The 15,169-nt window shown below is 31.5% G+C and overlaps 2 protein-coding genes across 2 annotated transcripts; one reads left to right on the plus strand and one right to left on the minus strand.

The window, feature by feature from the left end:
* Positions 1 to 212: 212 nt before the first annotated feature.
* On the minus strand, positions 213 to 2,047 carry LOC119603515 (odorant receptor 10a). Its single transcript, XM_037955559.1, has 5 exons — positions 1,512 to 2,047; positions 1,073 to 1,445; positions 865 to 963; positions 640 to 792; positions 213 to 316 (listed from the first exon to the last, which is right to left on the minus strand). The coding sequence occupies exons 1-5, from the start codon at positions 2,045 to 2,047 to the stop codon at positions 266 to 268; spliced, it is 1,212 nt and encodes a 403-aa protein (XP_037811487.1). The 3' UTR covers positions 213 to 265.
* A 10,575-nt stretch (positions 2,048 to 12,622) lies between these two features.
* Positions 12,623 to 13,480, plus strand: LOC119603518 (trypsin-like). Its single transcript, XM_037955563.1, has one exon. The coding sequence runs from the start codon at positions 12,662 to 12,664 to the stop codon at positions 13,424 to 13,426; it is 765 nt and encodes a 254-aa protein (XP_037811491.1). The 5' UTR covers positions 12,623 to 12,661; the 3' UTR covers positions 13,427 to 13,480.
* The last annotated feature ends 1,689 nt before the right edge of the window (positions 13,481 to 15,169 follow it).

Genomic DNA, 15,169 nt, shown 5'->3' on the forward strand with positions numbered 1-15,169 from the left:
GGACTATAGACTATAGTCGGGACTATAGACTATAGTCCAGACTATAGACTATAGTCCCGACTATAGACTATAGTCTGGACTATAAAACATAGTCGGGACTATAAAACATAGTCGGGACTATAAACCATAGCCGGGACTATGGACTATAGTCGGGACTACTTACACTACTTATTACGGTCAACTATAACTAAGTGCATTACAAAATATGTGACTTTGAAAGTAAAACTTTTTTATATTCGATGACCAACTTAGTCATATCAAAATTTTACTGAAAAGATGAGGCCAAAGCAATAATAGAACCAGAGGTTTGTAGAATCTGTAAAGAATACATTGTTAAAAACTAGTATTTTTAACACAGTGAAAATCTACTTTTTTGAGAAAAGTCTAGATTTTAATGAAAAATCGGATTTTAATAGATTTTAATCAAAAAAGAAAAATGTTGATGAAAAATCGACATTTTAATGAAAAATTTACATTTTAATGAAAAATACACATTTTAATGAAAAAATTATAAATTTTTAATGAAAAATTTATATTTTTATGAAAAATCGAATTTATTGAAATCGAAATGTTTAGTAGAAAATAAATTTTTTAAAATCATAAAATATTTTTAAAAATTTAGCAAAAATATTGACTTACCGAAGCAAATGTCGCCAGGGAGGGTGAAAAAAATGGCACCGACATAGTTAAAGTTCTTTGCGAGCGTATAATAATCAAAAGTACCATACGACGAACTTTCTGATTACAAATAAACCAATTACAGCCGAAAATAACATTCGATATTTCAACACTCTGGAAATGTTTAAAAAAGTTTTTTTTTCAGTACAAGTTTTGTTTCTGTATAAAATCGTTTTTAATACAAACATTTTCAGCCACCATACTGCCGCCATAACAGTAAACCATTAATTGACATAAGGCAGCTACAGTGTAGGCCACGTAAATAAGTCGGCCAAAACCGGTATACTGAAATGAAAGTGAAAATTTTGTTAATAAAAAGGTAAAAAAAAATGTTTTGAGAAAAAAATCTAGTTACAAGTCCCTACCATTTTAAAATTCCCTTTCTACAACTTACCGTCATCAAATCAAAAATACTAGCCCCAATAACTAAAGCAGCCGATACGAAGTGAGCCAAAGTTATAACAGTATAACGTTTTCTAAAGAAATAAGTCAAATCGTTAATCTCATTGTGACGTCTTATTATAATCTTTAAACGATTTTCAACATATTGATTTTCCTTTTCCGACAATATCAATCTATTCTCAAACATGTCGAATAAAGACTCAATATCGGATTGTAACATTTGTAATAGACTCGCAATATGAGAACAAAATTCAAAATAAAAAGCATCACAACCGGAAAATATGAAAATGGTTATAAAACCTGTATAGGCGGTAAAAATATAAGCCAAGGGGAATAAAGGAGCGTGTAGCAAAATGCGGGGCATGCTTTAAAAGAAAAATTAATAAAATATAATTTTCTTTGTATGGAATTTTACAAAAATCTATACCCACGTCATATTAAACGGTGTGGTCCATTGTATTTCCTTACCCTTCGACCAAAATATCCAGGCCATTATCAAGGGCTTTAATATATAAGTGGTATTGGTTATAAAACCTGTTAAAAAGGGAGCAAAATTAAAACGTGCCGCCAAAACCGAAAATTTTCTTATAATTTTATGATGTTTCCGTAGAATTTGACCACTAGCTCCTTCATCATACAACATGCCATGCATTTTCTTTAAAACATAATTTATATCTTTGCGATAGTAAAAGATCAATACCATTTTCAATAAAGTCACCGCCGAGGTACCCGCTGGACATAAAGTATCCAGTCCCTTTTCCAAATCGTAAGTTAAAGCTGAAAAGCCAGCATGCATTTCAGTTAACACGCCTATCAAGAGTATAAGAAAATTACTAGCAGCCCACAATTGATGTAATGTAGTTTTAGGAGTTTGAGGCCAAAAACCCATTATCCTTAGACAATATTTGGGCACATAAAAGTAATAGTCAAGTAAAGGATAACTAGAAGAAAGAAATTTTAAAGACATTTTAAAATGTTTAAACTTTCTTTAATGAATTATTATTCTTTTAGACACAAAAATTTAAAGAAACACTTCTGACTTGCTATCTGAACTACTGAGAAAGGGTATTTATATGCTTTTAGTTGCTATTAGTTATACAAGACTTAATAACTTAATTGGGCAAAGTTTTTCAATAACTATTGGAAAAATTAGAAAAGTTTCTGTATAAGAAATTGCTTAACCAATTAGCGAATAGTTGTGTAAGAAAATCTTTGGAAGGTTTCATACATAATAAACTAACACTGAATGGTTTTGAAGACTAAATTGCCTCGCAGTTTTCATAAAGATAAACTCGATTGCTTTTTACAGAAAGTTAGGTACGAAATCTCAATTTTTAAAATGTTCATTAAAATTTTAATCAAAATTCAATTATTAGATTAACGATTAACTTAACCTAACTAACTAACTAACTAACTAACTAACTAACTAACTAACTAACTAACTAACTAACTAACTAACTAACTAACTAACTAACTAACTAACTAACTAACTAACTAACTAACTAACTAACTAACTAACTAACTAACTAACTAACTAACTAACTAACTAACTAACTAACTAACTAACTAACTAACTAACTAACTAACTACTAACTAACTAACTAACTAACTAACTAACTAACTAACTAACTAACTAACTAACTAACTAACTAACTAACTAACTAACTAACTAACTAACTAACTAACTAACTAACTAACTAACTAACTAACTAACTAACTAACTAACTAACTAACTAACTAACTAACTAACTAACTAACTAACTAACTAACTAACTAACTAACTAACTAACTAACTAACTAACTAACTAACTAACTACTAACTAACTAACTAACTAACTAACTAACTAACTAACTAACTAACTACTAACTAACTAACTAACTAACTAACTAACTAACTAACTAACTAACTAACTAACTACTAACTAACTAACTAACTAACTAACTAACTAACTAACTAACTAACTAGGTTGATAGGAGGATGTATACTAACTAACTAACTAACTAACTAACTAACTAACTAACTAACTAACTAACTACTACTAACTAACTAACTAACTAACTAACTAACTAACTAACTAACTAACTAACTAACTAACTAACTAACTAACTAACTAACTAACTAACTAACTAACTAACTAACTAACTAACTAACTAACTAACTAACTAACTAACTAACTAACTAACTAACTACTAACTAACTAACTAACTAACTAACTAACTAACTAACTAACTAACTACTAACTAACTAACTAACTAACTACTAACTAACTAACTAACTAACTAACTAACTAACTAACTAACTAACTAACTAACTAACTAACTAACTAACTAACTAACTAACTAACTAACTAACTAACTACTAACTAACTAACTAACTAACTAACTAACTAACTAACTAACTAACTAACTAACTAACTAACTAACTAACTAACTAACTAACTAACTAACTAACTAACTAACTAACTAACTAACTAACTAACTAACTAACTAACTAACTAACTAACTAACTAACTAACTAACTAACTAACTAACTAACTAACTAACTAACTAACTAACTAACTAACTAACTAACTAACTAACTACTAACTAACTAACTACTAACTACTAACTAACTACTAACTAACTAACTAACTAACTAACTAACTAACTAACTAACTAACTAACTAACTAACTAACTAACTAACTAACTAACTAACTAGCTAGCTAGCTAGCTAGCTAACTAACTAACTACCTAACTAACTAAAAAATTGCAGCACTGTGTAAAATATTGCATTAACAGCATTGTCCTAGATTTAAACGCTTAACAGGTTATTAAAATGGGTGGCTATGTGGCGAATGACACCAGAAATAATAAAATTTGACATTCCAGCAAACTAAACCCCTCTAATTATAGCAAAAACACAATTTATGAAAAAGATTTATTTTAATATTTCATCGATAACCTAACCGTAAAATCTTTTTTCTATTCCCCCAACAACTATACAAAAATTTTCACCTCATTAGTATAAAACTAGCATTTCAAGCATAAACTTATTTTAAAAAAAATTAAAAAAAGTGAATTATAATGTTTACAGTAAAGGAAATTTATAAAAAATTTTGTCAATATTATCCCGTCTTTATCGGGGCAACATCATATCTGTATGAGAAAAATTCGAACACTTATCGTCAAACCATATTAACACGTCTTATAGCTGGAATATCAAATATTTATGGTTTATTTCTGTTGGTATATTTGGACCGCACGTCCTTAGAAATGTTGGAATCCGCAACATATATACAACCGCTTTTGAAAACTGTTACCCATCAAAATATAGTAGTAGTGCGTAATTTAGCAATACTTTACACAATACTTCACAGGAAATGGCGAGAAAACAAAGACATTCAGTTGAAGGCCCGACTCACACGAATTAAAAGGAAGTATTATGAAAAATATTATTGTAATAGAGAGCTCGATAAACGTTTTAAGCTTCTATTCTATGTTAAATTCTCAATATTATTCTACATACACATCATTTCTTTTGGCATTTCAATACAAATTTCGGTAGGAACATTGTACTGGTACAGATGGATTTTTGTAATTTGTAATGCCACTATTTTAAATATGATTATGATAGTAATGTTTGGATTTTTCAAAATGATTTGGAACATTTGCCAGCTATTGTATCAACTCAATCATCATTTGGACAATATTTATCAGAAACTAAAAATGCCAGGCTTTAACCTGAAATTGTTGGCAATTGAAACTGAAACTATACTAGAAACTTTTGCACAATTGTGTGGCATATTAATGGAATTGCTCAATCTCTATATATTTCAATTGATAACAAATCGTATATATGTTACCATGTGTTTTGTAATTGTATCGTATTATGGTTATGTTTTCTTGTTCGCCAACTATCATGTTGAAAATTTTATTTAATTGTGGGTGCTATTTCAACTTTTATTTTCAGCATTGACTTTTATCTTACGGAATTAATCTGTGACCAGATAAGTGAAAGTTTTAAACAATTGATAATGAAGCTGCATATGTTCAACGAAAATGAATCGCTAGACGAAGAGGTAATTAAATTTAAATATACAATCAATATTTCAACTAATCTACAGGATAGTCTACAGCCTAGTCTAGAGTCTAGTCTATAGTCTAGTCTATAGTCTAGTCTATAGTCTAGTCTATAGTCTAGTCTATAGTCTAGTCTAGTCTAGTATAGTCTAGTCTATAGTCTAGTCTATAGTCTAGTCTATAGTCTAGTCTATAGTCTAGTCTATAGTCTAGTCTATAGTCTAGTCTATAGTCTAGTCTATAGTCTAGTCTATAGTCTAGTCTATAGTCTAGTCTATAGTCTAGTCTATAGTCTAGTCTATAGTCTAGTCTATAGTCTAGTCTATAGTCTAGTCTATAGTCTAGTCTATAGTCTAGTCTATAGTCTAGTCTATAGTCTAGTCTATAGTCTAGTCTATAGTCTAGTCTATAGTCTAGGCAATAGTCTAGTCTATAGTCTAGTCTATAGTCTAGTCTCTAGTCTAGTCTATAGTCTAGTCTATAGTCTAGTCTATAGTCTAGTCTATAGTCTAGTCTATAGTCTAGTCTATAGTCTAGTCTATAGTCTAGTCTATAGTCTAGCCTATAGTCTAGTCTATAGTCTAGTCTATAGTCTAGCCTATAGTCTAGTCTATAGTCTAGTCTATAGTCTAGTCTATAGTCTAGTCTATAGTCTAGTCTATAGTCTAGTCTATAGTCTAGTCTATAGTCTAGTCTATAGTCTAGCCTATAGTCTAGTCTATAGTCTAGTCTATAGTCTAGTCTATAGCCTAGTCTATAGTCTAGCCTATAGTCTAGTCTATAGCCTAGTCTATAGTCTAGCCTATAGTCTAGTCTATAGTCTAGTCTATAGTCTAGTCTATAGTCTAGTCCTATAGTCTAGTCTAAGTAGTCTAAGTCTTAGTCTAGTCTAGTCTATAGTCTAGTCCTATAGTCTAGTTCTATAGTCTAAGTCTGCATAGTCCTAGTCTATAGTCTAGTCTATAGTCTAGTCTATAAGTCTAGTCCTATAGTCCTAGTCCTATAGTCCTAGTCTATAGTCTAGCTATAGTCTAGTCTATAGCAGTCTATAGTCTAGTCCTATAGTCTAGTCCTATAGTCTAGTCTATAGTCTAGTCCGAAGTGTCTATAGTCTAGTCTATGTCTAGGTCTATAGTCTAGCCTATATGGTCTAGTCTATAGTCTAGTCTATAGTCTAGTCTATAGTCTAGTCTATAGTCTATGTCTATAGTCTAGTCTATAGTCTAGTCTATAGTCTAGCCGTATAGTCTAGTCTAGTCGTATAGTCTAGTCTATAGTCCTAGTCTATAGTCTAGTCTATAGTCTAGTCTATAGTCTAGTCTATAGTCTAGTCTATAGTCTAGTCTATAGTCTAGTCTATAGTCTAGTCTATAGTCTAGTCTATAGTCTAGTCTATAGTCTAGTCTATAGTCTAGTCTATAGTCTAGTCTATAGTCTCGTCTATAGTCTAGTCTATAGTCTAGTCTATAGTCTTCTATAGTCTAGTCTATAGTCTAGTCTATAGTCTAGTCTATAGTCTAGTCTATAGTCTAGTCTATAGTCTAGTCTATAGTCTAGTCTATAGTCTAGTCTATAGTCTAGTCTATAGTCTAGTCTATAGTCTAGTCTATAGTCTAGTCTATAGTCTAGTCTATAGTCTAGTCTATAGTCTAGTCTATAGTCTAGTCTATAGTCTATAGTCTAGTCTATAGTCTAGTCTATAGTCTAGTCTATAGTCTAGTCTATAGTCTAGTCTATAGTCTAGTCTATAGTCTAGTCTATAGTCTAGTCTATAGTCTAGTCTATAGTCTAGTCTATAGTCTAGTCTATAGTCTAGTCTATAGTCTAGTCTATAGTCTAGTCTATAATCTAGTCTATAGTCTAGTCTAGTCTATAGTCTAGTCTATATCTTTAGTCTTAGTCTAGTCTATAGTCTAGTCTATAGTCTAGTCTATAGTCTAGTCTAGTCTATAGTCTAGTCTATAGTCTAGTCTATAGTCTAGTCTATAGTCTAGTCTATAGTCTAGTCTATAGTCTAGTCTATAGTCTAGTCTATAGTCTAGTCTATAGTCTAGTCTATAGTCTAGTCTATAGTCTAGTCTATAGTCTAGTCTATAGTCTAGTCTATAGTCTAGTCTATAGTCTAGTCTATAGTCTAGTCTATAGTCTAGTCCATAGTCTAGTCTATAGTCTAGCCTATAGTCTAGTCTATAGTCTAGTCTATAGTCTAGTCTATAGTCTAGTCTATAGTCTAGTCTACTATAGTCTAGTCTATAGTCTAGTCTATAGTCTAGTCTATAGTCTAGTCTATAGTCTAGTCTATAGTCTAGTCTATAGTCTAGTCTATAGTCTAGTCTATAGTCTAGTCTATAGTCTAGCCTATAGTCTAGTCTAGTCTATGGTCTAGTCTATAGTCTCTTTTTTGTTTTCTCTATTTCAGTGCGAAAGATTCTCATTGTATTTAACGAGTAAAAAAGAAATTCTCTGCAATGGTTTGGATCGGGCATCATGGTTTCAATTAATGTCCCAATTAGTAGCATATGCAATCATTTTAATACAGTATCATTTAACTATATATTAAGTATAATTTTTTGAAATCGTTTATAATTTTATAAAATTATTTTTGAACATAATTTTACAATTATTAATTTTAACATGCGTAAATACTTTTTATAAATAAATTCCTGTATTTTTAGAGCTTTTTCAATTAAGAAAATTTTTACCAAATAATAAAAGCGTTTGGGTAATACCAATTATGTGTGAATCGATATTTTAAAAACCAAACAAAGAAGGTTGCTTCTCCCGTTTGGGCCCTATAGTCATGCAGACAAATAGACCAAGAAACAGACAGACAGACAAACAGACATACATTCAGACAGACGTCTCGACACACTGAAGGCTGGATTGTGTAACAATATAATAAGGAATCAGAATATATATATAATTGGGTCCTCGACAAATGAATTTGTATCTCGATGTGTTACAAATGCAAATTTCCAATATTTCTTAATGAAATTTTTAACAAAATTTCAATTTTTATAAAAATTTATATTTTTTCAAGATTTTCTCGCCTTTAACTTTGAAGCACTGTGTAAAATATAGTTTGCGAATGTCACTCAAGCAATATTTAACATTCCTGCAAACAAACCCCCTCCTAATTATAACGAAAACATAATTTATTAAAAAGAACTACTTAAATATTTCATCGATAATATTATCGTAAAATCTTTTTTAACTTCTATTAACACAACAACTATTATTAAAAATTTCACCTCAGTATGTAACAAATATTAAAAGCATAAGCTTCGTAAAAAGAAAATATTTAAAGGATGTAATTTAAAATGTTTTTAATAAAAGAATTTTACAAGAAATTTTATCAATGTTACCCCATCTTTATTGGGGCACCATCATATCTGTATGAGTACGATTGGAACACATACTTATCATCAAGCCATACTAACACGTCTTATTGCTGGACTATCAAATATTTTTTGTTTATTTCTGCTGGTATATTTCGGTCATAAGAGCATGGAAATGTTTGAGACAGCATCGCATTTACATCCACTTATAAAATCTGTTACCCGTTTAAATCTGATAGTGCGGAAGTGGCGAGATAACAAAGATATTCAATTGAATGCTCAATTAACAAGTCTTTAAAGGAAGTATTACGAAATATATTATTGCAATAGAGAAATCGATAAACGTTTCCAGCACTGTTGTCAACATTGCAACAATTCGTTGTCGCAATCTAAATTTTATGCACATTCGTTGTCTAAAAGTTAACAAACGTGGTAAGCTCAAAATCCGTTGTCAATAGTGAGCTTACCACGTTTGTAAACTTTTAGACAACGGATGTGCATAAAATTTAGATTGCAACAACGAATTGTTGCAATGTTGACAACGTTGCGTGGTCAACATTAGATGTTCTTGTATATACATGACAACGGATGTTATTGAAAAATTTGATGGTACCAGGCGTGTATATTTTTTCCCCTCTGTGTAGGAACTTTGAAATGGTGGCGTTGGGTTCTGATAATTTGTAATGTCACTATTATGAATATGATGGTAGTAGTAATGTTTGGATTTTTCATAATGCTTTGGAATATTTGTCGCCTATTGCAACATCTGAACTACCAATTGGGCACTATTTATCAGAAAGCAGAAAAGCCCCGCCCAGATCATAAACTATTGGACCAGGAAATTGAATTGAATTTTGGAAACTCATGCTGAATTGAGTGACATTTTACTATCAAACTGATAAATTCAACCTAATACTAGGTGGTATTTCCTATTTGATTGAGTCAATAGACTTATATGTAAAGGATTTAATGCGTGACATGATTAACGAGAGTTTCAAACAATTAATAATCATGCTACAAATGTTTAATGAAAAGACATCGCTGAACGGAGAGGTAATTAAATACATACAAAAATAATAATCTGATTATAGCTATTGTCTGGACTAGAGACTATAGTCTGGACTCTAGATTATTGTCTGGACTATAGACTATAGTCTGGACTATAGACCATAGTCTAGACTATAGATTATTGTCAGGACTATAGACTATTGTCTGCAGTATAGACCAAAATCTGGACTATAGACTACAGTCTGAACTATATACTATAGTCTGAACTATATACTATAGTCTGGACTAGAGACTATAGTCTGGACTATAGATTATTGTCTGGACTATAGACTATTGTCTGGAGTATAGACCAAAATCTGGACTATATACAATAGTCTGGACTATATACTATAGTCTGGACTATATACAATAGTCTGGACTATAAACTATAGCCTGGACTATAGACTATAGCCTGGACTATAGACTATAGTCTGGACTATAGACTATAGTCTGGACTATAGACTATAGTCTGACTATAGACTATAGTCTGGACTATAGACTATAGTCTGGACTATAGACTATAGTCTGACTATAGACTATAGCCTGGACTATAGACTATATTCTGGACTATAGACTATAGCCTGGACTATAGACTATATTCTGGACTATAGACTATAGCATGGACTACAGCCTATAGTCTGGACTATAGACTATAGCATGGACTATAAAGTAAAGTCTGGACTAAAGACTGTCTTGACTTTAGTATAGACCATATTCTTGACTATACTATAGTCTGTGCTATAGACTATAGTATATATTATAGTCTGAACTATAGACAATAGTCCGGACTTTAGACTAGAGTCTGAACTATATATTATAGTTTGAACTATAGACTATAGTCTGGACTGTAGACTATAATCTATACTATAGTCTGGACTATAGAATATAGTCTGTGCTATAGAATATAGTCTGGACTATAGACTATAGCCTGGAATATAGTCCCTAGTCTGAACAATAGACTACAGTCTGTACTATAGCTTCTGTCTATACTATAGTCTGGACTATAAATCATAGACTATATTCTGGACTATAGACTATAGTCTGGACTATAGACTATAGTGTATACTATAGTCTGTTGTAGATTATAGACTATAGTCTGAACTATAGACTAGTAGCCTATAGCCTGGACTATAGCCTATAGGCTAGACTATATTATGAACTACGGAATATAGTCTGGACTATAGACTATAATGTGGACTATAGACTATAGTAAGAACTATAGACTAAGTCTGGACTATAGAATTTTGACCTCAGTCCTTTCAAATATACTAGAGACTAGTAAATTTCTTAGACATTTCGAATAACTAATTAAAAAATTTTACTTTCCTTTCATTTCAGTGCGAGAGATTTTCGATTTATTTAAAAAGTAAAAAAGGAATTTTCTGCAGTGTCATGGACCGGTATGCTTTAGAGTAAATGTCGCATTTAGTATCAAATGCCTTAGTTTTAATACAAAGTCATTTATCTATATTAGGTTATTTTAAGGAGAAACATTTAGAAATCAATTAAATTTTAATTTTATTTAAATCTTATCTAGACAAAATTTCGTAAATATAATAAATTATTTACGTTAATACAATGAAGAGATACATTGAATTAACGTAAACAATATATCTTTGTAAATATATATTAATTTTTTATTTGTTACAAAAATATACAGGTTTTGCAAAGGACTAGTCATGGGACCTTCCCTCTAGGGAAAGTTTCGTGAAAGAAATGAAACCATTATGTTTCATTAGAGCAATGAAAATTTACATTATAAATTTTTACTTATTTTTATTATTGTTTAATATTTTGTATAAACTAAGGCGGAACCATTTATGATTATGTTTTTTCTCTAGATTATTTCGTTTAACTTTAACCTATCAAATTTAAAATTTTGGAAATTCTATGCGTTCAAAAGTAAAAGATTATCTTAGATATGTTTGTAGATTACATTTGATAATATATCTTATCTAAAAAGATAAGAAATCTGATTAGAAAACCCAACTGGCCAAAGCATTAAAGATCACACGCTTTCAAAAAACTTTATTTAAACTTCAATCTTATTAAAAAAATTACAAATCCCTGGCAGTTTTCTCGATCCAGCTACGTACAGAGGCAACATCATGGTTACCACCAGTATAAGCATTACGACCACAACCGTTACCCCAAGAAACCACTTTTAGAAAGTATTAACATCGTAAATGTCTTGATCTACTATACCAATTAGATTATCTATCAAGGTTGATAACAATGCTAATAAAAGTTAAATTTAATTCTAATAATAATAAACCGTTAGAGTACCAATTAAAATAAGTACTTTGGGAAAATTGCGAAAAAAATTTTTAAAATTCGCAATGACGAGTAATTCTTTAGAAGTTTGGTTTTTCTGTTATCATATATATAGCTAAGAACAAATAATAATTGTTAGAAAAGTTAGACCAGAATTTCACAAATAACCCTGGCGTTGTGTTGTGGTATACTTAGTATTTAAACTAAATAATGTAGAAAATTTTGCGAAAGGAAAGACGCAATTTAACATGTCTGAATCGTACAAAAAGCAGACAATTTCCCAATTCATTTTAAACTCGATTGGCAAAGGAAATTATCGTTCAATTATGATTCACTTTAGTAATATCCCAAAAAACGGAACTTATCCATTTAGGTCAAACATTTGGCTTTTGATTAAACCTTTGACTTTGAACCATTGACCTTTCACAAAATATCCCTTCCAAGAAATCTTCATGCTAAAGTGACAGTTTTCCTAAAAACTACAATCACTCCCAAAGAAACAGTTACGCGTGTTAGTTTCCTTACTTATCTGTATACTAAGTATTATAGACAAATAGGAATTCTCCATACATCTGAAATATCTATAGAAATTATACCAAATAAAAATAAATTTTCCCCAAAGCCTGATAACTTGAATTCTAGTCGTCGAATTTTTAGCTAAATGTACTTGTACTACTTATCATTAAAACAAGATTAATATACTTAATAACAGAAGTAAACGGCTTATCGCGATAACTGGGGAAATTTAACAATTATCTTTGCGAAATAAAACGCCTTTAATACAAAGAAGATTAAGAAGACAGAAATCGTTTCATATAAAAACGTTTAGAGTAAAACTAAACCCCATAGTCTTTTCTTCAACATGTTCCGTTGCACAGCTTTACTCGCCATTATCGGTTGCGCTTTTGCCGCCTCTATACCCGAAGACTTGGATGGTCGCATAGTAAATGGTGTTGATACCACCATACAGGCTCATCCCTATCAGGTTTCTTTGCAAACCAACAGTGGCTTCCATTTCTGTGGCGGCTCGATCATCAGCGAGGACATCATCGTAACAGCCGCCCATTGTATGCAAAAATACAAAGCTTATGAATTCAAAGTACGTCTTGGTTCCACTCAATACAATGCCGGTGGTGAATTGGTTGCTGTCAAGTCTTTCCGCAGTCATGAAGGTTACAATCCCAAAACTAAAGAATATGATGTTGCAGTCATTAAAATGGCCACGCCAGTGCGTGAATCCTCCAAAATCCGTTACATTAAATTGACTGAGAGGACACCTGCTACTGGTACTTTGGCTGTTATTACTGGTTGGGGTTCCAAATGTTTCCTGTTATGCACTAAAACTCCTACTGTTTTGCAAGAAGTCGAAGTTGATATTGTGGATAAAAAAGTTTGTGCTTCCAACGAGTACAAGTACGGTGACCAAATCAAAGAAACTATGTTGTGTGCTTATGGTGTGAAGAAGGATTCTTGTCAAGGTGATTCTGGTGGCCCCTTGGTGGCTCAAAGCCGTTTGGTTGGCGTGGTTTCTTGGGGTAATGGCTGTGGTCGTAACGGCTATCCTGGTGTTTACTGTGATGTTGCCTCAGTACGCAGCTGGATCGAAAAGACGGCTAGAGATTTGTAAATTTCTTGAGGAGTTTGAGTTGTTAATAAAATTTTGTAAATGTTCATAATTATACAAGACTGTTTCCTTTTTAAATGGTTCTTTTTTTCTAGTGTAATGGTTCTTTAGATTTCTAACTAAAATTATCGACAGAATGGTTACAGAAAGCTTCAGCAAGTTGTTAATTTTGATATATAAAAGTGACAGGTTTTAGAACTAAGAAATGGTCCTTCTAAGCTGATAATGATCAAATTTCCTTGAAAAGCAAAATGTCAAGAGAAGGTCACTTCACACCTTTAGATCGCCTTAAAATTTGCACTATACACTCTAGATTGCTGGTTTATCAGAGTTGGCTTTCCTATAAAGTTTTAGAACTAGAACAAGTCCCATCAATATTGCAACATCTAAACTGAAGACAAGATTTATTTAAAACTCGCCGATTTGAATCGCTTTCGATGTTAACCAGAAGCTACAACCCCATTATTTCAAAACACCCAATAAAACATTTCAATTAAACAAGTATCAAAAAAATGATTTACCTCCTTTAACAAACAAATCCAACTCTTTAAGACAATCACAATTCCTTGGCAGTCTTTTCAATCCAGCTGCGCATTAAGCTACATCACAGTAAACATCACAGTCTATAGTCTAGTCTATAGTCTAGTCTAGTCTAGTCTATAGTCTAGTCTAGTCTAGTCTATAGTCTAGTCTATAGTCTAGTCTATAGTCTATAGTCTAGTCTATAGTCTAGTCTATAGTCTAGTCTATAGTCTAGTCTATAGTGTAGTCTATAGTCTAGTCTATAGTCTAGTCTATAGTCTAGTCTATAGTCTAGTCTATAGTCTAGTCTATAGTCTAGTCTATAGTCTAGTCTATAGTCTAGTCTATAGTCTAGTCTATAGTCTAGTCTATAGTCTAGTCTATAGTCTAGTCTATAGTCTAGTCTATAGTCTAGTCTATAGTCTAGTCTATAGTCTAGTCTATAGTCTAGTCTATAGTCTAGTCTATAGTCTAGTCTATAGTCTAGTCTATAGTCTAGTCTATAGTCTAGTCTATAGTCTAGTCTATAGTCTAGTCTATAGTCTAGTCTATAGTCTAGTCTATAGTCTAGTCTATAGTCTAGTCTATAGTCTAGTCTATAGTCTAGTCTATAGTCTAGTCTATAGTCTAGTCTATAGTCTAGTCTATAGTCTAGTCTATAGTCTAGTCTATAGTCTAGTCTATAGTCTAGTCTATAGTCTAGTCTATAGTCTAGTCTATAGTCTAGTCTAGTCTAGTCTATAGTCTAGTCTATAGTCTAGTCTATAGTCTAGTCTATAGTCTAGTCTATAGTCTAGTCTATAGTCTAGTCTATAGTCTAGTCTATAGTCTAGTCTATAGTCTAGTCTATAGTCTAGTCTATAGTCTAGTCTATAGTCTAGTCTATAGTCTAGTCTATAGTCTAGTCTATAGTCTAGTCTATAGTCTAGTCTATAGTCTAGTCTATAGTCTAGTCTATAGTCTAGTCTATAGTCTAGTCTATAGTCTAGTCTATAGTCTAGTCTATAGTCTAGTCTATAGTCTAGTCTATAGTCTAGTCTATAGTCTAGTCTATAGTCTAGTCTATAGTCTAGTCTATAGTCTAGTCTATAGTCTAGTCTATAGTCTAGTCTATAGTCTAGTCTATAGTCTAGTCTATAGTCTAGTCTATAGTCTAGTCTATAGTCTATAGTCTAGTCTATAGTCTAGTCTATAGTCTAGTCTATAGTCTAGTCTATAGTCTAG

The sequence above is a fragment of the Lucilia sericata genome, unplaced genomic scaffold (assembly GCF_015586225.1).
Source record: "Lucilia sericata isolate MDLA Ls3-8-SP2 unplaced genomic scaffold, ASM1558622v1 Contig000310F_arrow, whole genome shotgun sequence".
In the NCBI taxonomy this organism is placed as follows: domain Eukaryota; kingdom Metazoa; phylum Arthropoda; class Insecta; order Diptera; family Calliphoridae; genus Lucilia; species Lucilia sericata.

Excerpts from the sequence above, each read along its gene's own strand:
- LOC119603515 (XM_037955559.1), bottom strand. The coding sequence starts at position 2,047 with ATGTCTTTAAAATTTCTTTCTTCTAGTTATCCTTTACTTGACTATTAC. Across the intron at positions 964-1,072 it reads GTATTTTTGATTTGATGACG|TATACCGGTTTTGGCCGACT; the intron begins GTAAGTTGTAGA and ends CTTTCATTTCAG. Across the intron at positions 317-639 it reads CCCTGGCGACATTTGCTTCG|ATTCTACAAACCTCTGGTTC; the intron begins GTAAGTCAATAT and ends TATTCTTTACAG.
- LOC119603518 (XM_037955563.1), top strand. The coding sequence starts at position 12,662 with ATGTTCCGTTGCACAGCTTTACTCGCCATTATCGGTTGCGCTTTTGCC.